Source organism: Portunus trituberculatus, chromosome 41 (assembly GCF_017591435.1).
Source record: "Portunus trituberculatus isolate SZX2019 chromosome 41, ASM1759143v1, whole genome shotgun sequence".
Taxonomy (NCBI): Eukaryota; Metazoa; Arthropoda; class Malacostraca; order Decapoda; family Portunidae; genus Portunus; species Portunus trituberculatus.
This window is the reverse complement of record NC_059295.1, coordinates 28,970,728-28,993,687: the sequence shown is the minus strand read 5'-3', so window position 1 is coordinate 28,993,687 and position 22,960 is coordinate 28,970,728. Positions and strand designations below refer to the sequence as shown.

At 42.2% G+C, this 22,960-nt stretch overlaps 2 protein-coding genes across 2 annotated transcripts in view; one reads left to right on the top strand and one right to left on the bottom strand.

Moving 5' to 3' along the window:
• Positions 1 to 18,404, top strand: part of LOC123516620 — a 23,987-nt gene extending 5,583 nt beyond the window's left edge. The window contains exons 6-15 of the mRNA XM_045276180.1: positions 663 to 749; positions 1,275 to 1,396; positions 1,912 to 2,037; positions 2,467 to 2,563; positions 3,660 to 3,836; positions 11,757 to 11,919; positions 12,297 to 12,506; positions 13,583 to 13,689; positions 14,213 to 14,385; positions 15,448 to 18,404. Of these exons, the coding sequence (XP_045132115.1) occupies positions 663 to 749; positions 1,275 to 1,396; positions 1,912 to 2,037; positions 2,467 to 2,563; positions 3,660 to 3,836; positions 11,757 to 11,919; positions 12,297 to 12,506; positions 13,583 to 13,689; positions 14,213 to 14,385; positions 15,448 to 15,547 (1,362 nt within the window). The 3' untranslated portion in view covers positions 15,548 to 18,404. The remainder of the gene's footprint in view (positions 1 to 662; positions 750 to 1,274; positions 1,397 to 1,911; positions 2,038 to 2,466; positions 2,564 to 3,659; positions 3,837 to 11,756; positions 11,920 to 12,296; positions 12,507 to 13,582; positions 13,690 to 14,212; positions 14,386 to 15,447) is intronic.
• Positions 15,260 to 22,960, bottom strand: part of LOC123516621 — a 14,814-nt gene continuing 7,113 nt past the window's right edge. The window contains exon 3 of the mRNA XM_045276181.1: positions 15,260 to 21,699. Coding sequence (XP_045132116.1) covers positions 19,854 to 21,677 — 1,824 coding nt within the window. The 5' untranslated portion in view covers positions 21,678 to 21,699 and the 3' untranslated portion in view covers positions 15,260 to 19,853. The remainder of the gene's footprint in view (positions 21,700 to 22,960) is intronic.

Sequence of the window (22,960 nt, the reverse complement as noted above, 5' to 3'; positions counted from 1 at the left end):
TCTTCTTTTTATTATTATTATTATTATTATTATTATTATTATTATTATTAATATTATTATTATTATTATTTCTTTATTATTATTATTATCGTTATTATTGTTATTATTTTTATTATTGTTATTGTTATTATTATTATTGTTATTATTATTATTATTATTATTGTTGTTGTTGTTGTTATTATTATATTATTATTATCATTATCTATTTTCTGTGTTTTACTGTGTTATTGGATCTTATTTTGTGTAGTCTAATTCCCTTATTGTCTGAGCGGTTCTTCTTCACTGTTTTATATTTGTCTTACCGGTTCTTTTTCAGTGTTGTCTTAGAGTTTTAGTGGTTCGTTTTTAATTCAAGGGAAACTAAACAAGAAATATAACGATAGAGAAAAAGCTAAGAAAAAATGTTTCCTTCGTAAGAGAAAACAATAAATTAGAATAGTACTGTTGTAAAATAAAGACGCATAATGAGTGACTGAGTGAATGAGTGAGTAATTCGTAACTCTAATCAAAGTGTATTGCAGGGGAGGGAGCACAGTGCCAATAGCAAGGAATGAGTGAACAGTGAATGAGTAGAGGAGCAGTGAAGGTGACTTATGTGTATAGGATTAATAGCAGAGAGAGAGAGAGAGAGAGAGAGAGAGAATTACTATGATTTTCCGCAGATTCTGACGCCAGCCGAGGAGAGGAGGAATCTGTCAGCCGTTCATCGCCGCCTCACCGTGGACCAGCTCGGCGAGGAGGTGCCTGAGGTGAGGAGCTGGAGGGACGGAAAGAGGAAGTGAGGGAAGAAAGAAAGGGGGACGCTGGCATACGTGCTGAGCTGATGGGAAAGTGACGGAGAAACGATAGTAATGATGGACTTAGTTGCATCAGGAAGACTTGTAGTTTGTCCATTTACTGTTTCTAGATCAAGGTTTTCGAGATGATTTTGTAGGTTTAGCTATAGTTTTCTGTCGTCACAATGGATCAGCATTTGCCAACGTGCTCGGTCTTCTGCGCCTCCCTCAGTCACATCTTCCATCAGCATGTCTTCTTTCATTACGTCCATAAACTTTCTCTTAGGTCTTCCTCTCTTCCTCCTGCCAAGTAGTTACAATTCTCTCTTCCTCACTCATCCCGTCTCTCCTCTGACGTTACCAAATCACATTAGTCTCGCCTCTCGAGCTTTGTCCCTAAACCGACGTACTACATGGCTTATGTATTAACTATTCTCTCTCTCTCTCTCTCTCTCTCTCTCTCTCTCTCTCTCTCTCTCTCTCTCTCTCTCTGAGCAGATTGACTGGACCCAATACCTAGACATCATCACGTGGTACAACAACCACTCTGACGAGGTAGTGGTGTTCGGCCTCGACTACTTCAAGAAGCTCGTCTCCCTGCTCGAGTACACGGACGACAGGTGGGTACGAGGCGTCTTGTTAAGGGACTCTTAGGCTTAGGGAGACAGTGCAGAGTCTCTTAGGAAAGAGCTGAAGGAACCGTGTAGGGATTTCAGCTTCTGAGAGGTTATGGTGGACATGATCGTGAATGGTTTTGTGAGGTAAGTGTGAGAGATCGAAGGCCTGGTGAGTAAATAAGTAGATCTACTAAAGCATTGTATTTATTATCCACTTTTGTTAATTACCACAGTGACTAAAGTTGTTAATGTCTGAAATAAACTCTATTATAGTATGATTGCAATGCATCTGTTTGATAGACGAAACAGACGTAACACGACCTCTAAACAAACAGTAGGCGTCCATCATCTCACAGGACCACAAACGAAGAAAAACAACAAAAGACCTGATTTTCCCCCCCACGAGATTATTTGTTGCATATCTATCATAAAGTGACACGGGGGATAGCAAAGGTGAAAGCGCCTCTTCTCACCACCTACTCCATCTCCACCCTTCTCACCGCCATCATCCTCCACAGGACCGTGAGTAACTACCTGCTGTGGCGCTTCGTCAAAAACAGGATCAGTAACCTCGGGGAGCGGTACACGAAGGTGAAGCAGGACTACATCAAGGTGCTCTTTGGCAGACAGAGCCAGCCCGAACGGTGAGTCCTGGCCCCGCGCACTACGCCGCTTTGCCTCGGCGTTTGTACACTCAAGGTCAGAAATTAGTCAGAAATAGAGGAATAGTTTTCCACTTAGTTTTAGCGCGTTTTATACATTCCTTCAATCTTAACTCCTCTGCTTACAAAACCTGGCAATTTGTGGGGTTTTATTTGATCAAAAGACTAAAGACTGAGGGAAACTTTGAATATAAGGGAATGCAACTGATTTTCATTCAATAGTATTTAGTTATTTGGTTTTTCACATTTTAGAATATCATCTACATACACACACACACACACACACACACACACACACACACACACACACACACACACACACACACACACACACCTATTCCTATTTCCCCTGATCTTCCCAACACACCTGCTCCACCCCCTCACATGCATCTGTCTCGTGGTGTGGTGCAGATGGCGGTCGTGCGTGACATACGTGAGCGGCAACCTGGGCTACGTGGTGGGCGCAATGTTCGTCAAGAGATACTTCCCAGAGGCCAGCAAGAATGACGTGAGGTTCCCTTCCTTCTTCTCGTCTTCAATATTCAACCCTATGCTTGAGTCTCGTCCTGACTTATTGCTTGTTTTTATGTCTTATTTGCTCGTTTTCTATCCCATTCTTTGAAACTAGCAAGAATGACGTGAGCTTTTCTTTATCTTTCTTATCACTATAATTTCTAATCCTATGCTAGACTCACCTTAACTCCATTCTTATTTTTTCCTATACCGTTCTTTTCTATTTTTTTTTTTTTTTTTTTTTTTTTTGTGTGTGTATGTGAGAATCTTGTATTTTAATCTCCTGTTTTCTTCCTGCCTCCATTCAGTTTTTTTTCTTTGATTAATTTTACTGTAATTTTAGAAACAATTTGTTATTTATCATTCTGAAGTGTCACACCATCGAGGTACGTACAAAGGTGATGCCTTCTTTGTCCTGCCGCCCTTTGAGACTTTTCTGCTCCACTACTCTGTGCTTCTTGTGGCGTGTTCTTCAGTCTTCTTTATCACTCAGCTGTCCGTGCCCTGCCCCGTGTCTCAATAGAAGTTCCTGTCTTTCTTTCTCACTAGGTGTCTTTCCTTGTCTTCCTCAACTTCTGATACTTTTTTATTTTTCTTTCTTTCTATCAGTTTTACTTTTAACTATTCTTCTGACTGCTTTGTTCATATCCTTCTTTACGTATTCTCTTTTATTTCTTTGCTATTATTTTCCTTTGTCATCCCTTCCTTATCATTTCTATTCTTTTTTCTTTCTCCTGTCTTATTCTTTATTTTCTAAGTTTATCACCATCCTATTTCCTTTTTATCAACTCCCTCGTTCATCATACACTCACTTATGCCCCCTCGATTTACAATACTATTTCTATCCACTTTACTCACCTCTCTTCACCTTTTTTCTGATTCCATCTCGCTCTCCTTCCTATCTCATTTATCCTTCTAACTTTTCTATTCTTACCCATCTCATCTTTCCTCCCTTCTCCGTTCTTTCCTGATCCCACCTTTCTTCCCTTCCCAGCTAGCGCCACCATACCACCTCCTCTCCACCCCTTGCTTCATTTACCGCGTCTCACCTTCCTGTCCATAGCGCTATCTCAGTTTCCTTTCCTCACCAGACCGACGAGATGATTGGACTCATACGGGAGTCGTTTGGTTCGGCGCTACAGGCTGCCCACTGGATGAACGAGGAGACGAGGCAGGTGGCGCAGGAGAAGGTGAACACGATAGTCAAGAACGTGGGCTATCCGGAATACCTGCTCAACGACACCTATATGGATCAGGTGTACAATGAGGTGAGTGTTAAAGGGAGTGTTGGGAGGAAGAATGGATGGATGTGAATGAGTTAGGGTTTGTGAGAGGAGTCAAGTATATATATATATGTGTGTGTGTGTGTGTGTGTGTGTGTGTGTGTGTGTGTGTGTGTTGTCGGAGGTTAACAAGATTATAATGATGACATAGAAAAGGAAGAAGAGGACAGGAAAGGCGAGGAGAGGAGAGAGAGGTAGAGAAGAAAAAGGATGGGTATGGGAAATGAAAGATGAGAAAGAAAAAAAGAAAATGAAGGAAAGAAGAAAGATACGGTAAGGTGTGGAGGAAGATATGGAAGTATGAAGAAATGGAGTTATGAAATAGACATGATATTCACGTGTATCTTTTTCATAATGATGGGGATCAAGAGGAAGAATGAGGACAAAGAAGGTGAAAAGGATGAGAAATACAAGGAAATCGATAATTTTAATGATGTGAAGCGAAACAAGCTCAAGTGAAAGGACAAGAAAAGCCACACACACACACACACACACACACACACACACACACACACACACACACACACACACACACACACACTCACGGCTTCTTCCCACACTTGTAACACTTTCCCTTCAAAACACGTACTCAGCTCAGAACTTTCCAGGAGTTAAATGGAGTGTTGTTGCGGCAAAGTTCCCCGCCGCGCAGTAAATTCTCCTTTTATTGACGCGGCCTTGAGAGCTTTGCGCCATAAAATACTAATCATTCTCACTCATCATTTGGAACTTGACAAGAACAAGTCAGTGAATCAGTATGAGTGGACCAGTACTCACTACCGGAAACCTTGATTGTTCATTTTATACCTTTTTACTTATTATGTATATATATTTTTTTTTAATTTCGTGGACCTCACATATGATTTGTTATTACTTTTTTAGCTCTTTGATTTGCTTTCTGTGGGATATGAACGAATATTTATACGGGAAGCTTTTATTTGGTCATCTTTTTCATTATAACTATATTTTTCGTTGTAAAGGTTTTCTTTTTTTACTCTGCATGTATTTCCTTGCCAGATAACTCATTATTTGTGAGGTACGAACCATCGGATACAGGAAACAACTTTTTCTCATTTATTTTTCTCTAGTTTTTTTTCATTTATCTTTTTATTTATATCTTCATTTATCATTTTTTTTATTATATTTGTATTTTTTATTGTATATTTCTTTTATTTCACATTCTTTATCATTTAACTCGTTTTCTCTGTGGCGCCGAATAACCTCATTGTCATTAAAATAAGTCGGTGCATCATTCAGTCATTCAATCACAGCAAACTACTTTTCTTAACCAGAACACGTAGCGCTGCGAGGTAAGTGCTTTGAAGAACTTTCCTAAGTGATTCCTTTCCGTCTTTACGTGATGTGAATCAGTAACAAGTTGTGCTCTTAGTGTGATTTCCTCCCCTTTTCTCCATTAGAGCCTTTATTCTATTTATCTTTTACTTATTTTGTTTTTCTTTTGCCTCGTGTCACAAAGAACAGAGAGCGGCGTGCTACCCAGAACAGACCCGATGTAGACAGGGCATAGAACCACAGAGATGTTTTGTGGAACCATGCGTGTTTTGGGGATCCGAGGGGTCTCCAAGCGCACTGGTTCGAATCCTGTCCACGGTCCGAGTTTAGGTTGGGCTTCCTCACTCGGGGCAAAGGTTTCGTAGCGGGTGGGCTTTGAGATAGGAGGTACCCCAAAGAGGATCCCCTTTAGCCCATAAATTCCCGTGAAAACCCCACATGGTATAAATAGAAAAAATAAGGCTGTTCTATGATTACTTTGATGGACGATGCGAAAGATGAGAAACAAGAGGAGGACAATCTGTCTTTCTTTAGTTTATTTGCAGTTTCTTCATATCCCTTACTCAGGATCGCAGGGACAAAGATCATAATTGTTTTCTCGGATTTTTGTGTCCTTTTAAAGTCTTTTTCAGTAGCATTACAGCCCTATAAAGTGTACTACTAAAGTCATCGTTATATACGTAAATTTCATTCGTTTCATCTCACCATCAGTACAACTTCATCAACAGCTACGTCGATGAATCACAACACGTTACTTTCCCTTGCACACTGCTCTGTATTCTCAAATGCATCAACGTCTTGTCTGTACAACTGTTAATAATCTCCAAGTAAAAATTATAGTTTTGCAAGACACCTTCACGATTCTGGAATAGTTGGACAATACTCCTACACCTATAAGGAAAAAAAAACACTCATGAGAACCCGACTAATCATAATTTATGGTTTATAAAAAATAGCCGTGATGAGAAAATATAGCGTCATCAAAACACGATCTTGTGTTAAAACATTTCTCTATTCTTCTCGCTCAGATTCACTGGAGTCTGGCAGAACACTGAAGCATAACACAACTGTCTGCTCCTCTCCCTTCACTTCCACAGGGCAGACCGACACTTGCTTCCTGCTCAGACCCCGAGTTTTGGCACGCGCTCTGGAATGGATGGTCGCGTCTTGCCTTTTCTTTTCACCCGCCGCCTTCATCCCCTTTCATTTATCATTCTTATCTTCCGTCTCTGTTTAGGTTCCGCTCCCTCGTATCCATCACGTCTTATGCATTGGTTGTGTGCGTGCAATAAAGGGGAATTGTGTGTAGAAGTTGTTTGGAGTAATGATTGTGAGGTTGGGAGAGGACGAGATTTTGGGAAAGTCGTGAGTTTGAGAACCATAAGTTTGAGGTTGGAAACGAAACTGTGGTTGTCTTGGTTAGTTTATTTCGTGTACGTAGGAGTGTGTGTGTGGCAGTGGTGGTGATGGTGGTGATGGGTGGAAGGTGTGCATGCATGTATGGTAAAATGCTGAGGTTTGCATGATAACGTAACAACAACACCCACAACAATTGTAAAGAAAAAGAAAAAAGAAATTAGTAACATAGAAAGAAAAATACATACGAAGATATCTTTCTTCATACAAAATGAAAGGAACACACACTAGAAGCAAGTCACTACCACCACCACCACCACCACCACCACGCCTACTGTTACTCAACCCTCAGCGCCACGCCCCTGCCTTGCCACACCCACGCAACCCTGACCACCCTCTACCTCGTCCATCAAGGAACCGTAGACGCCTCATCTGTGACCTTGTTAATGATACCTCGGCAGCTCAGTGTCGGCAAATTAAACTCACACGTTAATGCAAACATGTAAAATTATGTTAGCATACAATATTACGCCAGGGAATTTAATCAGTTCATTAGTTAATTAATCAGTCAGTAGTCAATGTCTGTTATCATCTAAAGTACAAGTGTATAGATCTTATCCATATCCAGGAGCTGTCTTTCGAATGTTAAATATCCTCGTTTTCTTGTGTTATGCCTCTTTTCACCCAGTGGTACAAGTTCAATGACTGCTACTAAACTCCACGCAATGTTTGTTGTTGTCTGGAATTCTCGTGCAATAGGTCTTGTCTAGATTACCTTTGTAAGTCTTTGCTGCTTTCGTATCTTAATGTGTCTTATAATTCTCTCCACAAGTGCACGTTTCCATGTTTTGATTCTTAGCTTCACACTTAATGGTAGTTGTTTCTGTTGGAGATTCTCGTGTATAGTAAGTCTTGTTTAGGTAGCTTTTGTATATCTAACTTTTCTGCAGTCTCATTATTGCCGTGTGTTGTTGTCTTGGTATTTAGTCCTTAGTGCACGTCTGTTTCAGCTCCACATCTGATATGTTCGTACTTGTTGACCACGGATTCTATTCAAACATATCGGTTAGGTTTCTTCCAGGCACTCTGTTCTCTGTGACATCAATTACTTTACCAGTTATATTTTTCATTTCATTATTATATTTTTTAGTAATTTTTGTAGTACCAGAAGTCTACGAACTTATTGTCTCGATAGCGCTCAAGTCTCTGTTGACAATATCGTTATCTCTGCCATAACAACTATCTGTTTCTGAATCACATGTCCTCAAAACCAAAGAAAATATCTCAATACTACCAGTCACTCTGCTAGTGTAGCTTGAATAATATCATCGTTCACAATTCTAATGCAACAATATATTCAAAATACCTCGATACCACTCAAGTTATCGCCAGTCGCTTTCTTCTTCGCTGATCTGAGTGTGGTGAGCAGCAGACGAGCAGGGACACGAACACCCAGGAGTCACGTGTCTTGTAAACAGGAGGGACGAGGCTCATCCAACACTCGCGATTCCTTGCTGGCCCTGAGCGAATATCAACAGCAACGCCACCACCACCACCATTTCTAGCCGGGCCGGTCTTTCCCCAAGGTCGCGGGAACCGGGTTATGTTGAGTCGAGAGAAGCAACCCGTCTGGTTTGCCTTTCCTGTCTCTCTCCTGGGTTCGTCTCATTCTGCCTATATATCGTCCCTACTCGATCCCAAGGTTACTGAGGCTTCCCCGTTATTTTTTGTCGCCTATACCCACGCTGCACCGTAAACACTTTCCTTTGTCATTTGTTAATATTCAGAACACCTTAACATTTGCTTATACACACAAAATAAGAAAATTGAATTGTTAGTTATCTTTCCTAAGCTAAGGATGCTGGTTATGAGAAATTGCTGCAAAATTTGATAAGAAAATTAATGGAGCGATTAAGAAAAAAAAAAAAAGATGGTTTAGCTGTATAGGTATGAGAGTAACTTGTGTTAGCACTTGTTGGTATTATGTTTTTGTTGGTCTGAGTAATTCATCCTAATCGAGACAACATTGTTGTTTGTATTGGGTTCATTGAGTATGCTTCGTTGTTTAATTGATAAATGCATAGAGGTGAAGTAGAGTTAGTGTAAAATTAAAGTAATCTGGTTACCGTACACAGATCATGAAGATTTCCTATTGATATATTCAAAGCAGCGTTTCCCAACCTGGAGTGTTAGCACTCCCCCCGGGTGCTGAAATCAGTTATAGGGAATGCTGGAAAGTGATGCACACACTTCACTTTCTTTTATCCTTCTAATAACAAGATATTAGTTAGAGGTGCAGGACTACTTAGACATGACAACAGGGTGTGCTATGGTCGGATATGGTTGGAGCGCTGATTTAAAGACACCTACAGCGTATACTACTACTTTGGACTTCACACCTTCCTTTGACAGTCTGTTCTATTTTTGTCTCTTTCCCACTTTCTCTTTAATATTTTTTTCTTTTCGTTATTGTTTTATTTTGTCTCCTTGTTTTCTCTTCCATAATATATTTGTTTTTAGCCCTTAATTATATTGTATCTCTCCATCACTTTCCTCTTTCCTCTTCTCATCCTACTTTCTCCTTGACAACGTTTTTTTTTTTTTTGCTCTCCATTTATATAAAACACAATGTAGCACACTCAGCCTCACACTTCTGTCACACCAAAACTCGCAGAGTAAAACACTTGAACAAAGACCCACAGTTCCCAACTTTTCTCCTCACCATTAGGGACGCCAAATCGTTGAAGGGAGACGTCGTCATCGTCGCTACGCACACCATAAACTCTTCCTCACTCCATGCTACTCTTCGCTCGGAGGCAAAAGAGAGACAACTCTGGCATTTATCGCTAATTTGGTCTTGAGTGAAGTTACAGTAACGAGCGGAGCGGAGTAAGAGGTGGTGTTCTTGGGGATTTCAGTACTTCATGGTTAGAGAAGTAAATGTGTAGTAGGAGGGAGAAAGGACCGAGTTATCAAATGATTTTTTTTATACTTTCACACAGTGTTAAGAATGTTCAACCCTACGAGTTATGGGAAAGGACTACTGCGTTTCTATCTCAAAATGTTCATTAGGGAGTGAATTCTTTAATTGCGTTGAACGGATTAGAAAAGCTAGGATACCGAACTGAGATAGCTAACAAAGGGAAAGAAGTAGAAGCATCGTAGGCACTAACCATGCAGGATACTCAATTCCAGTGATAGTTTGAACATTAAAAAAAAAAAACATTAAAACACTCATTCTGTACAACTAATACAATTAACCACACTACTTATTAGATCCATACCATCACTTTTACTGCATCCTCCTCTCCACCGCCACCACCACCACTTTGCTACGGCACCACCACCACCACTACCACCACCTCACTACGCCACAACCACCACCACCACCTCGCTACGCCACAATCACTACAATCCCATGCACATCTTTCACCGCGTAGTCATAGATTCTGAAGGGAGGGAAAAAGACTATCATCAACTAATCAAATCTTTCAATCTACTTTTTTTTTCAGGAGGTATCCAAGCCGGGGTTCATTAGCTCCAGTCTCTCTCTCTCTCTCTCTCTCTCTCTGCAGAAGCTAAACATTCCGCATCCTGTTTCGAACTCCATTCTGGTACTGACTCACATGAGCTTCGAATAGAGAAACGGCCAGAGCATGTGTCCATATCCAGTAACAGATAGCGAGGTGGCGTGAGTTTGCTGCCGTGAGGTCATTGTGCAGCGCCATCTATTGCTGGAAAAAGCTGAAAAGTTCCCTCTGTCCTCCCTCCTCCTCCTCCTCCTCCTCCTCCTTCTCCTCTGTCAGTAGCTTCATTTGTCTGAATTCGAATCTGTGGTGAAGCAGTGCTGTGATTTGGTTCGAAGCAGGGTACAAGTTTCTCTTTTTTTCTTTTCCTTTTTCTTTTTTTTCTTTATGTATGTCAGTGTTGCTCTCCTTCTGTCTCTCTCTATCGCGCTCCATCGTACTGTGTGCCTTCCTCCTCCTCCTCCCCCTTCCACAAAGCCTCACTACCGCCCTAATATCCGCTTTCTCCTTTGCTATTTCTTCCATCTTCCCTAACCATTTGTCACTCGCTTCCTTCATTCACACCAGCCCCTTCATCCACCACCTCCAGCACCTCAGCATCCACAACCTCACGCTGTTATCTTCCGCCCCTGCCTTCCTTTCTTGCACACTTCTTCTCCCCCCCATATCTCTCTCTCTCTCTCTCTCTCTCTCTCTCTCTCTCTCTCTCTTTCTATATTATCTCTCATGCCCTAATCTCCGTTTCTCGTTTCCTCAGAAGTACAGTACATGCCGTTCTTATCTTTCCCTCGTCTGGGTTTACGTTCTGCTTTTCTTGTCTTTAGCATGTCTCCGTTTAAAGCTCTCTCTCTCTCTCTCTCTCTCTCTCTCTCTCTCTCTCTCTCTCTCTCTCTCTCTCTCTCTCTCTCTCTCTCTCTCTCTCTCTCTCTCTCTCTCTCTCTCTCTCATTCACTTTTCTTTCTCTTTTGCTTGCTTCCTCGTCTCATCTTTTCCATTTTTTTCACTCCTTATCCTTATCTCGTCTTTTTTTACTTTTCACGCAACATTTAAGTCTCACCTGCCCTTAACTTGCTTCACTTTCCTCCACATTTCTTCCTCACACTCTCTTAGTTTGCCTTCTGCCTTTTTTTTCCCTCCAGTGCTCTTAACTATAGTCCTCCCTTCCTGTTCTCCTGTATTTGCTATGTTCGGCGCCTTTCCTTCCTTTCTCTCAGATTGTCACCTTTTCCAATCCTTTCGTCTCTCTCCTTTTTCTCTTCCACCCTGACCTTAAGTTTTCGTGCCTTACCTTGCCTCTGTCTTTTCCAATTCTTCTTTTCTACCCATAATTCTTTTTTTTTTCTACTATTTTCTCCCGGACGCCAACACTCCGCCTTTCAATCACGTAAATAACATCTTTCTCTCTCTTTTTTCTTTTCTCCCTCGCCCTCAGCTTACGCCCATTGCTTTCTACCCTCCTTCCAACTCTATTAAATTGACTTTCTTCACTCCTGCCTATCACTTCCTTAACCCTTTCACTGCGACACGAAACAGTTAGGAACACCAAAGGCAATGTGTGAAGTTTTTATAAACATCTATAAGTGGTTGTTTCTTAGGGAAACGTGCACCAAATGGCAGTCATAGTGTTGAATAACATTTTTCTCTCGCCATTCCTCCTTTATCTTGCACCTTTCTGCTTGTACGAGTACCTTCCCTCCCACACTCTTGAGTCGATCATCTTCCCTTCCAGCTGAGCTTCAACCGGGAGACGCATTTCGAGAACGTGCTCAAGATGTTGCAGTTCCACGCTCGCACCAACCATGACCTACTGTCCGTGCCCGTGAACCGCACAGCCTGGGTCACCTCCCCCGCAGTCGTCAACGCCTACTACAGCAGATCCAAGAACATGATTGGTGAGTCTCTGGTGAAAGTAATGCTAGCTAAAACGCGGAAGCTAAATTTAGATACGAAGATGTAGAGACAACATTCGTTTGTTCTTGATAACTTTCGTGAATTACATGAATTACGTGTTTGTTCTTCATAATGTTTCCGGAATTGCAGGAATGATGAGTTTAGTCATAACAAACTTTACTAGAATCCCGTCTTCGTAGCAACGCTAAAAACAAACAAATAGGTGAATTAGATAAGAGGCTAATGAATACTTGCCTTTAAAAGTTTTGCTCCCTATTTACAATATAATAATCTCTGCCCTGATGTCAAGACTAACAATTCATTCCTTTCTAATTTTCCACCATTCCCATTTCACTAACACGTCTTCACCTCCTCTCAGTGTTTCCAGCGGGCATCTTGCAGCCACCATTCTACCACCCAGCCTTCCCGCGCTCCCTCAACTATGGCGGCATCGGGGTGGTCATCGGGCACGAGATAACACACGGTTTCGATGACCGCGGCCGCCAGTTTGACAAGAACGGCAACCTTCAACAGTGGTGGACCCCGAGTGACGTGTCTCAGTTCTACCAGCGCGCCTCCTGCATGCTAGGTAACGGAAACTCTGTCTATTTGCTGCACCGTTGCTTATTCATTACCCTGGAACATTTTCTCTTGTTATGCAGCATCTCCAGACGATATACTTGCGAAGAAAATTGTACAACCTATTCTAGAAGTTCTTTCTTTTGTATCACTGTTCCTTAATCACCACCACGAGACATTCTATCTTGTTCTGCAATATTTTCCTTCATTATATTGGTTTAAAAAGTGTTTGATCTATTGTCAGTCCCTCGAAACAGTATGAGCTTTTTTTTTCTTTTTCCTGCAGGTTTTTTTTTTTTTTGCCGTCTTCTGTGCCTTTCTTCTTTTCTTTTTCCTCCCAAAACCACTAAACCTTCTTCAACGTCGCTCTTGTACGACTTTCTAACTGAAAATCGAATTTGTCAACAAGCATCAACATTATTATATACCTTGCTTCCCTTCAAACATCATCTTTCCTCTTATTTATACAATTTACCTTTTTATTATTTCTCCTGTATTGCCAGCATTCCCGGTCTTCTACTTCCATCCATTCCCTCCCTGTCTCCGGGACGTCCCTTCAGACTCTTTCAAAGTTCACTGTTGTTAGTATTATTTCATTCCCTTCAACGTTCTCACTTCCTCTATTTCTTTTCAACACACTTGATCACCCCCACCTGTCACCCTTGTTTTTCTTTGTCTTTCTTCTTTTATCTTTCCAATGATGCTGTAATGACTTATAAGACGTCTAATACATTCAAATTGTTGTTTTCGCCACTCACCAATTCCTTTACTTTTCTCATGAAACTTTCTAACGTTGCTACATAAGAGAGTCTGTGCAAGTTGTGTAATGCAGGATGCTGTTCTAGTAAATGTATCTCAGCGTGTATTTCACCACTCTACTCCACCACTAACACTTCTGAACGATCTTAATTTATCGCTACTAGGCATCATCACTGTTCACCACTGCCACTGATCACTTGAAATACAAAGACGTTCCTCCGTCTGTAATCGAAATCGTCTTCGTCTGTTTCATTCACTTTTTTTTTTTTTTTTTTGCTTCTGCGTCTGTTCCACTCACTCTTTCCCTTGCCTGTTCACTACCCACAGACCAATACGGGGAGTACGAGGTGGACGAGGTAGGGCTCAAGATCAACCCTGTGAACACCTTGGGAGAGAACATCGCTGATAACGCTGGCATCAAGATCTCCTATCAGGTACAGAGAGAGAGAGAGAGAGAGAGAGAGAGAGAGAGAGAGAGAGAGAGAGAGAGAGAGAGAGAGATTAAAGCCAATTCCATCCAATAACTTCTGTACTCAAAATTGCTTCATATCGCAACTGTAACTTCGTGTTTTTTTTTTTTTTTTTTTTTAATCTTTAACTACTGTGCGTATTTAATCATCCCAATATGTAACGTTGGTATATGGTCAGTAGAGTTTGATACCTTCATCACACTATCAAGAAACTGTTATATCATTTCCAAGGAAGGGTAACGCTGCTTTACCTCATTCATCACTACACAGTACTGCCACTACTGCCACTACCACCACTCACCATTCACCACTCACCACCATCACAATTCATCACTAGAAAAGAATCGTCACCATTCACTTCACTATTACCTTTAATCATCCCATAATTCATCACCATAGCGTATCACCACCACCCTTTACACGATCACCACCACCACCACCACCACCACCACCACCACCACCACCTCACTCTTCCTCTGCTCCACAGGCATATCAGAACTGGAGGAAGAACAACGAGGAGACGGTAACTCTGCCCTTCGTCAACCTCACCCACGACCAGCTCTTCTTCCTTAACTTCGGGCAGATCTGGTGTGAGATCAACAGCCCCGAGGCGATGCTGACCAAGATTCGCAGCGGCCAACACTCCCCCAATAGATTCAGGTCCGTCACTCCTCGACGTCAGTGGCCATATTCTGAAACACCCTCATGCAGTTTACCATCCCCACTTCCTTTAAAAGCCTCCGTATAGTTAAAATTACACTCCAGTTTTTAAGAATTTTTTTATGGTTTTAGTGATAGAATAATTAGTTTTGTCTATTATTAATAGGAGAAACAGTCTTGCGAATCCGGCTTAGCACCTCTGTGGCTTTTGAAAATAGCTGCGGTGAGAGAGTGAAGCCTTTTTGGATATGATTAGATTGTACTGATGCACGTTCTTGTGGTGGCGGTGTTGGTGGTGGTGGGGGTATATACTACTGCAGCTGATGCTGCTGCTGTTGCTGCTGCTGCTACTTTTGCAGCTGCTGCTGCTGCTGCTGCTGCTGCTGCTGCTGCTGCTGCTGCTGCTGCTGCTGCTGCTACTACTACTACTACTACTACTACTACTACTACTACTACCACCACCTACTACCACCTACTACTACCACCACCACCACCACTACTACCACCACCACTACTACTACCAACACCACCATTGCTACTTTTAGTACCCTCACTACCACTACCATTACTACTACTACTACCACTTTTACTACTACTACTACCACTTTTACTACTACTACTACTAATACTAATACTACTAATACTAATGCTAATACTAATACTAATACTATTTTCACCTTATCTCTATTTTGTTGCTATTATTGAGAAATTAGTGTAGTAATAATAGCAGTAGTAACATTAGTGGTGGCAGCAGCAGCAGCAGCTACTTTCCGCTACCGCGACCATTAACAATGATATTGTTGAATTACTACCAATTACAACCACCACAACTCAGTCATTAGTCCCAGGGCTTACTGCAAAATTAAGGCAGCGATGCTTTGTAACGCAGTTTATTAATCATATTACACAGCACAGATGAAAGCCATAAGGTGTAGTGAAGATATAAGAAAGCTTTAATGTTCATGCCAAATGGAAAAAAAGTATGTGAATGTCGCATTGTGTATGTAGTACGTGTACCTGAAGCTAAAATGTATTGCCACTCATAGACACCTTTCTCCTTAGGGTGATTGGAACGTTGTCAAATTCCGAAGAGTTCAGTGAAGCCTACAGCTGTCCGTTGGGGAGCGCCATGAACCCTGAGAGGAAATGTCGCGTATGGTGAGGCGTTCACAGAGGAGCCGCCACCACGCCGCCCGGACTACAGGCGCTCCCCATGCCACGTGAGGGAACCTGGGAGGGGCAGCGCCTTCCCCCACGTCCCTTCACACCCTAATGGCAGCCGAGCGGGAAGGGCGCGAGGGAGGGGCAAGAGAAGAAGAATAGAGAGAGAGATATCCAACTACAAGAATAAAAACAACGCAGACAATACTAGCCAATGTAGTTGCTCGATCCGCATAGTTCTCTCACTGCCACACTGATGAAGACCAAAAAAAAAAAGTGTGTGTGTGTGTGTGTGTGTGTGTGTGTGTGTGTGTGTGTGTGTGTGTGTATGTATGTATGTATGTGTCGTGCTCCAATTGCGACAGTGATGTGTTGCCGGGAAGAGCACAGGACTAGTGGACTCGGTAAGAAACGGCAAACAAGATCATTCCGCCGGGTGGATACAATATTCAGAGAGAGATGCGGTACTCATCAGCTCCCGCCCTCGCCACCGCCGGCTTGGCCACCACGCGGGCGGAGACGCAGAGACGGGACTTGAGAGGCTGAAGAGGAAGAGTCCGTAGCAATCAGGCAGTAAAGGGCGTGAGTATGCCTGACAAGGCGTGACAGGGAAACCGGTGCTGAAAGTGGTGGTATCTGCAGTGGCGATGGTAGTATATAGGGGTGGTATTGGTAGTCGCTATGGTGGAGGCAGTTATGGTAATTGTGGTTGTGGTGATAACGGCAGTTTAGCCAGCCTCCATTTCTCTCCCTCCTGCCCCACCTCGCCCTACCCAGTCAGTCCTCTCTCCCAGCCCTTTTCCAAACTACGTAACTACAATACGAGTATTTAACCACGTGAATTGTCGTTTGTAAAGTGGTGACGACTAACTACTCTAATACATTCCACCTCCTTTCCCTCTCCCCCAAACACCTTAACCCTCGCCTCCACCTCCTCCCTCCTCCTCCAGTCCTCAGCTGCCCCTCTCACCCACCTGCCCGGTATTAATAATATCAATAATAATAACAATAATAATAGTAATAATAATAATAACAATAATGTACATTCATCCTGTTGGTGTTAAATAGTGAAGATTTATAAAACTATCAGAGCATTTAAAGTATATAGTTAAATGTTATAGTAGACGTAGGTGTGTATGTGTGTGTGTGCCTGTGTGTGTGTGAGGAAGAACGTGCGTGCTGTGATAGAAAGTTGCGAAGTCTTTGTTCTGCTCAAGATTTACATATAAAAATAAAAATAAACTAAATAATGATGATACCAATAACAGTAATGATAAAAGTAATGAAATAAATAATAATTGTCAGTCCATGTACATCGTAAGTCAATCAATCACGTGGAGCTTCGAACCCAACAGAGTTTACCTCCCTGCCTTTCCCCGGCCCTATATTCGTATCCGTCTGTGCGTGGGTGTGTACATATTATCTCCCCGTGTATGTGTAAATATACGTCTGGGCTATATGATATTTATTTGTATATGTGTGGGTGAGAGCAATGGGCGCCGCAGCCTGTGGTGGGGTCAGGTTTAATAGGACAGGACAAGAAGAAATAAATTCCAGTTTGATAATGTTAGATCTGAAAGAGGGCTGGGAAAAAAAATACTAGAATATGATAAGAAATGAGTGTGTTAATGTTGATAAAGTGATACATAAGCACGAGTTAGGAAGAAACAGTAGGATAAATGCGAAAGAAATAGCTTCAGTTGTGAGATAAAAAAATAAAGAAACAGCAGGACTGAAACTGGATTTTAGAATAGAATAATGGATGGCTGGAATAGACTCAGTAGTCAGGCTGGTAGTGCTGAATCTACAGGGAGCTTTCAAAGATTAGACAAATTTATGGATGAGGAAGATAGATGGAAATAGGGATTGTTTTATACAGGGACTTCAAAACCAACTTGCCACATATTCCTGTGTCCTTGTAGTACACTAACACTCCACGCTCACTCTTATTATATCGTTTTCTCCATTCTTAATCCTCTGAGCTGATACCAAACTTCTTACAAAACCTTTCAATTTATATTTCTTTGCAGTTCGAAGATTTTATCCTATTAGTAACACATCGTTAGTTATATTCTGGATATCTTTACAGAGTTTAAGATAAGATTGATATTTTCTTAATTTTTTGGTAAAAATCATAATCACTCATCCATCACATCTGCATATCATTGACTGTCATGACTAAATAATTGGCAGCTACATGACGTCAAAGTTATGTGTAGTACTTATTTGACTAGCCAGAAAACATTAGGCGCAGTGGAGTGATTTAAGTTACTAGGCAGAGCAGACCGTGTCGAAAGCTAGCAATTTAGGACTTCAAGTGTTTCTTCCTTGCTACGGAACTGTTACCTGATTATTAGTTCGATATGAAGTGCAGGAAACTAAACTAACTCATCGTCTTCGAGTAACGGACAGCAGTACAACGCTATTTATTGAATGGCCCCACTACCACAGGCTTCAGCGCCATATTTTCTCTTTCCACACACTATATGCGGACTAGAGATCTCGAATGCTCGTCCATGCGTTCCCCGCTGTTTTGCCCCATCCCGCCTCGCCTTTTCACGTTATGCTCTTGTGTCCCTGTGTACTCTCTCTCCCTCCCCCAGAACACAGCCCTGCCCTCTCCTCCACCAACGCAATACTTTCCACGGCGACGATCCTCAAGTGTAGATATTTCTTATATCAGTGTTTTTGGAATGCGGGAGGAGAGTGTGTCGTAGAAGTGTTTCCCTCGGAGTGTGTGTAGAGAACGTGTTTCCTAGAATGGTTTAAGGCAAGTGTTCCCTAGAAGGATTTAGGGGGATGTGCTCCCTAGAAGGGTTTTAGGGGATGTATATTCCCCATAATAAACTAACTCTTAATGATATCTTTCAATACCCCATAGAACAGCCCACTTCCTTCAGCCATGCGCGCCATTCCTCTGCTCTCCTCAACAATGTTTCATCCTCCAGTCTGTCACACCCTTCCCATGTTATCCTCCTCAATGAATGAAGCCTGTCTTTATAATGGTGATCATGCAACTGGCCTCACACAGTAAAAAGAACAATGGGGTGGGTAACCAACAGGAGAGTGGGTATCAAGCAGTGTAGTCATTCAGTAGTGGAGATGTGGTGTTGCCATTCAGATTCAGTTGTATTTCAACCATCCGGTAGGGTAACTGTAGTGTGGCCATCCAGGAGGAGCTGTATTTTCACCATCAGTAGAAGGACCATTGGTTCCATCCAAGGGGACAGTAATGGTGTAACTATCCGCCGTGGTAGTGGAACCATGCGTGCTTTGTGGTCCGAGGAATCTCCAAGCGCACGGGTTCAAATCCTGTTCACGGTCCGAGTGTAGGTTGGGCTTCCTTACTCGGGGCAACGGTTTCCTAGCGGGTGGGCTTTGAGATAGGAGATACCCCAAAAAGGATCCCCTTTAGCCCATAAATTACCGTGAAAAGCCAACACGGTATAAATAAAAAAAAAAATCCATTAGCACCAGTGTTTTCAGGAAGAAAATTGTAGTATGACCATTAAGTGGGGTATCTCCAGTGTGGCTATGTAGAGGCAACAGAAGGTTGAACGCTAAGCAGCATGTCGCTAAGCTGCAGTAGAGTGGCCGGTCAGTCACCAGTACCAGAAGTAGTAGAATGGCCAGTCAGTCACCAGCAGCAGCAGTAGAGTGGCCAATTAGTCACCAGCAGCAGCAGTAGAATGGCCAGTCAGTCACCAGCAGCAACAGTAGAGTGGCCAGTTAGTCACCAGCAGCAACAGTAGAGTGGCCAGTCAGTCACCAGCAGCAACAGTAGTTTAGAGGCCAATCAGTCACCAGCAGCAGCAGCAGTAGAATGACCAGTAAGCAGTAGCAACAGCAGTAGAGTGGCCAATCAGTCACAAACAGCATCAGTAGATTGGTCAGTCAGTCACCAGCAGCATCAGTAGAGTGACCAGTCAGTCACCAGCAGCAGCAGTAGAGTGGCCAATCAGCCAGCAGCAGCAGCAGCAGTAGTAGTAGTAGTATTCAACGCCACTTCGTCTGCCTGGCTGGAGGGACATTTAATTTCTTCTCTTCGCCTTTAAGAAGCAGAGGCGCCACGCACGCAGTAGTTTCGAGGATTTATCTTGTGACATGTGAACTACAATATAGTGGCGAGATTTCTGATGAGACATATTTCATACAACGCTTTTCATCATTATATATATATATATATATATATATATATATATATATATATATATATATATATATATATATATATATATATATATATATATATATAAAAGTGTCTCTTGTGTTTGTCCTTGCTCGAAATATCATAATGCGTGGGTTGCTCAAATTGTAAACTGGCGATCCTGAACCATTTCGTATGGGTTGAAGTAAAAGAGCTTGTCAAGGCCATTGTTGGTTCTCTCGCAGGTCTGGCGAGGCACTGTGATGGGGTCGTCCTTCTGCAGCGTCTTGGTCATGTAGGTGGAGACGCGTCGCACCAATGTGTCGATCTCGTTCTGGTAAGCGTACTCAGCAAACACGTGGCAGATCGCCTGAATGAGAAGCGAGCCTTTCTCTGGATGGCGGTGCGACAGTTCTCCTGGGGATGTAGAGAAGATGGAGTACATATCCGAGTACCGCTGGAAGCCTACCTGAGGCATGGTGAGGATTCGGTTAGTATCGGTCTCGTAGTGACCGGGAAGAGTGCTGCCGCTTATTTGTCTTCCTTCTTCTGTCTGCTCCTGATCTACCTTGCCCGAAGACAGGGAAGCCAGCGACGCTTGTCTGCTTTTTTCCTCAATTTGGACAAACAGTTGGTTTTTGTCTACGCCTTGTGCGACAAAAGTACTGAAAGAAAGTTTTCTAATATACTTTCGCATGAACTCGCTGACTTGTTCTTTAACTATTCTTTCCATTTGCTCATTGTTAAGTTGCATCTGTTCAGGAAGTGTTTTTTCCCTTCCTGAAGTAATTTCTCGGCTACGGCAGAATTGTAGAATGAATATCTTTGGCTTGCCCTGCAGGAAGGGGCAGTTAATGTTGTCGAATATCTTGTAAACATCAAGCAGATCCACTTCCTGATTGTCGGAAGTGACGAAAGTCTTGGGGCCTGTGCCGTGACTCATCAGAATCACCACACATGAACACAACACTTTATGTTTTAGTTCCCTCGCGAAGAGGCCCAGTTTCTCCATGAACGTCTTTTTAGTGATGTAACCTGACACGCAGTAACGGCGGCGACGATGGAAGGGATCGTAACCCAACTGCTGAAAGAGGTTAATCATGTTGTCAAAGTCTTTCTCTGATCCCACTCTGTCACTGTAAAAATCATTCTTAAATTTTGAAAAGTTGCACACAAAGACCAGGCCCCGAGGAGTGGAGTCGTTTCTGTAGGCGCCATCAGACTCTCCATAGACCTTGGTGTATTTGACAGTGAATGTCGTCTTCTTGGGGCGCCGAAAGTAGTTCCATCCCCTCCCGCCACTTGTGTCCTTGGCTGTCTCATCGAAGGTGATTTCTGGACCTCGTTCATGAGAGGTGAACAAGTCATTAGTAGACGAACGAGTCTGGCTCGTCAAAACATGAGACTCGCTCCTGTGCCTGCTCCCAACTGGGCCTCGACTTGGGTTGAAGCGTAGTTCATCTTCTACAACAATAGAAGGAAGAGTCTTAGAGTGCCTTCGGGATACGTGGAAACAACCCGATAGCCCGTCATCATCGCCATCGTTGCGCTTGTCATCTGAGTCTGCGTGTGACTCGCCACCTTGGAGTGAGTATGTATCATCGTCCCCTGAAAATACTGAATCATCTGCGTCATTGTGAGAGCTGTTGGATTCGTCTGATATTTCCAGGGATAAATTTACATCAATCTCTTCTTCATTATTTTTGTTATGTTGTTTTTGTTGCTGCTGCTGCTGCTGCTGCTGCTGCTGCTGTAAATGCTGCTGGTCATACTGTTGTTCCTGCTGCTGTTCTTGTTGTTGTTGTTGTCCCTGCTGCTGCCGTTGCTGTTGTTGAAGCAGCAGCTGCTGCTGAAGCTGTTGCTTTCTCTTCCTCTTGTTTCTCCCCAAAGAATCGTGGATGTTCTTTTCTCCAATTTTTTTGCTTCTTCTCAGATTGAAAAAGTCTGCGAAATCCCTCATTATCCGCCTGAAGCTGAAGCTCATGGGTTCTCGCCGATGACCCCACCTGTCAGGGGAAAAATACAATCAGATTCATGTCTCGTACCTTAAGGAAAATCCTTCATCTACTGTACACCTATAGCACTGTCCTACACTGAGGCCGCATTGTGTTGGTGGCTCGCTCGGTTCATTAATTCAGGCGTACTTAACCCCGTCAATACTGAGACACATTTTTACCTTGAGATTTGAGTATGATCATACCATCCTATTGACATTAGGAAGGATTTATAGGGGTCAGGAGATTAATGGTCACAGTCTTCATTATTTTAATCACTCACATAAGTTTCTGAAGTTTTTAAAAATCAGAATGAATATGGAAATGCGTCAAGGTACTCAAGGGGTTAATGAAAAATTCCGAATCAAGGAAAACTGGCCAGAGGAAAGAATTATTATAACACCCAGTCAATCTGTTAAACAAAAAACTAACCCCCCTGTACGTAGACAGCGGTCGTATTTGTGGCACAGTCTGTGCGTGGGGTGCAAAGAGCCGCAGCCGATGTGCATCAACAATGGTATCTGGATTATGAGAATGAATCATCGAGTGGGGCAGTTGCGGAGACTCGTTAGGGAGTGATGGGGCACCGGAGTAGGAACAGAGGTCTGAAGGGGGAGGGAGGGTGAGATAGTGAACTTTGGAGGGTTACGTCACACAACCACGCACACGATTCTCACACCCACAACTCCCCTCCACCCACACATCTTAGATAAGTAAGCATGCAAGGCTGACACAGCGACTCGAATTCTCATATCGTCTCGTCCACGACCACGCTCAGCTTAATTTTTTGCATTTTACCAACCCCGACTATGTCCCTACACTACAAACCTGAATATCCTGTTCTGTGAGAAACCTCGTCCTGCATCACAGGCCCCACTATCTCATAGTCCTCCCCTCAAACCTCCTGATATTACCACCATAAAATCTGAGGATGCTAACCCTCACTCTGACACTGTTCATATCAAATTTTCTGTATTAAGGCGCACGTCATCACTTGAAACGAGCCATAGCCAGCTGAAAATCAGATGCTTATATATATATATATATATATATATATATATATATATATATATATATATATATATATATATATATATATATATATATATATATATATATATATATATATATATATATATATATATATATATATATATATATATATATATATATATATATATATATATATATATATATATATATATATATATATATATATATATATATATATATATATATATATATATATATATATATATATATATATATATAT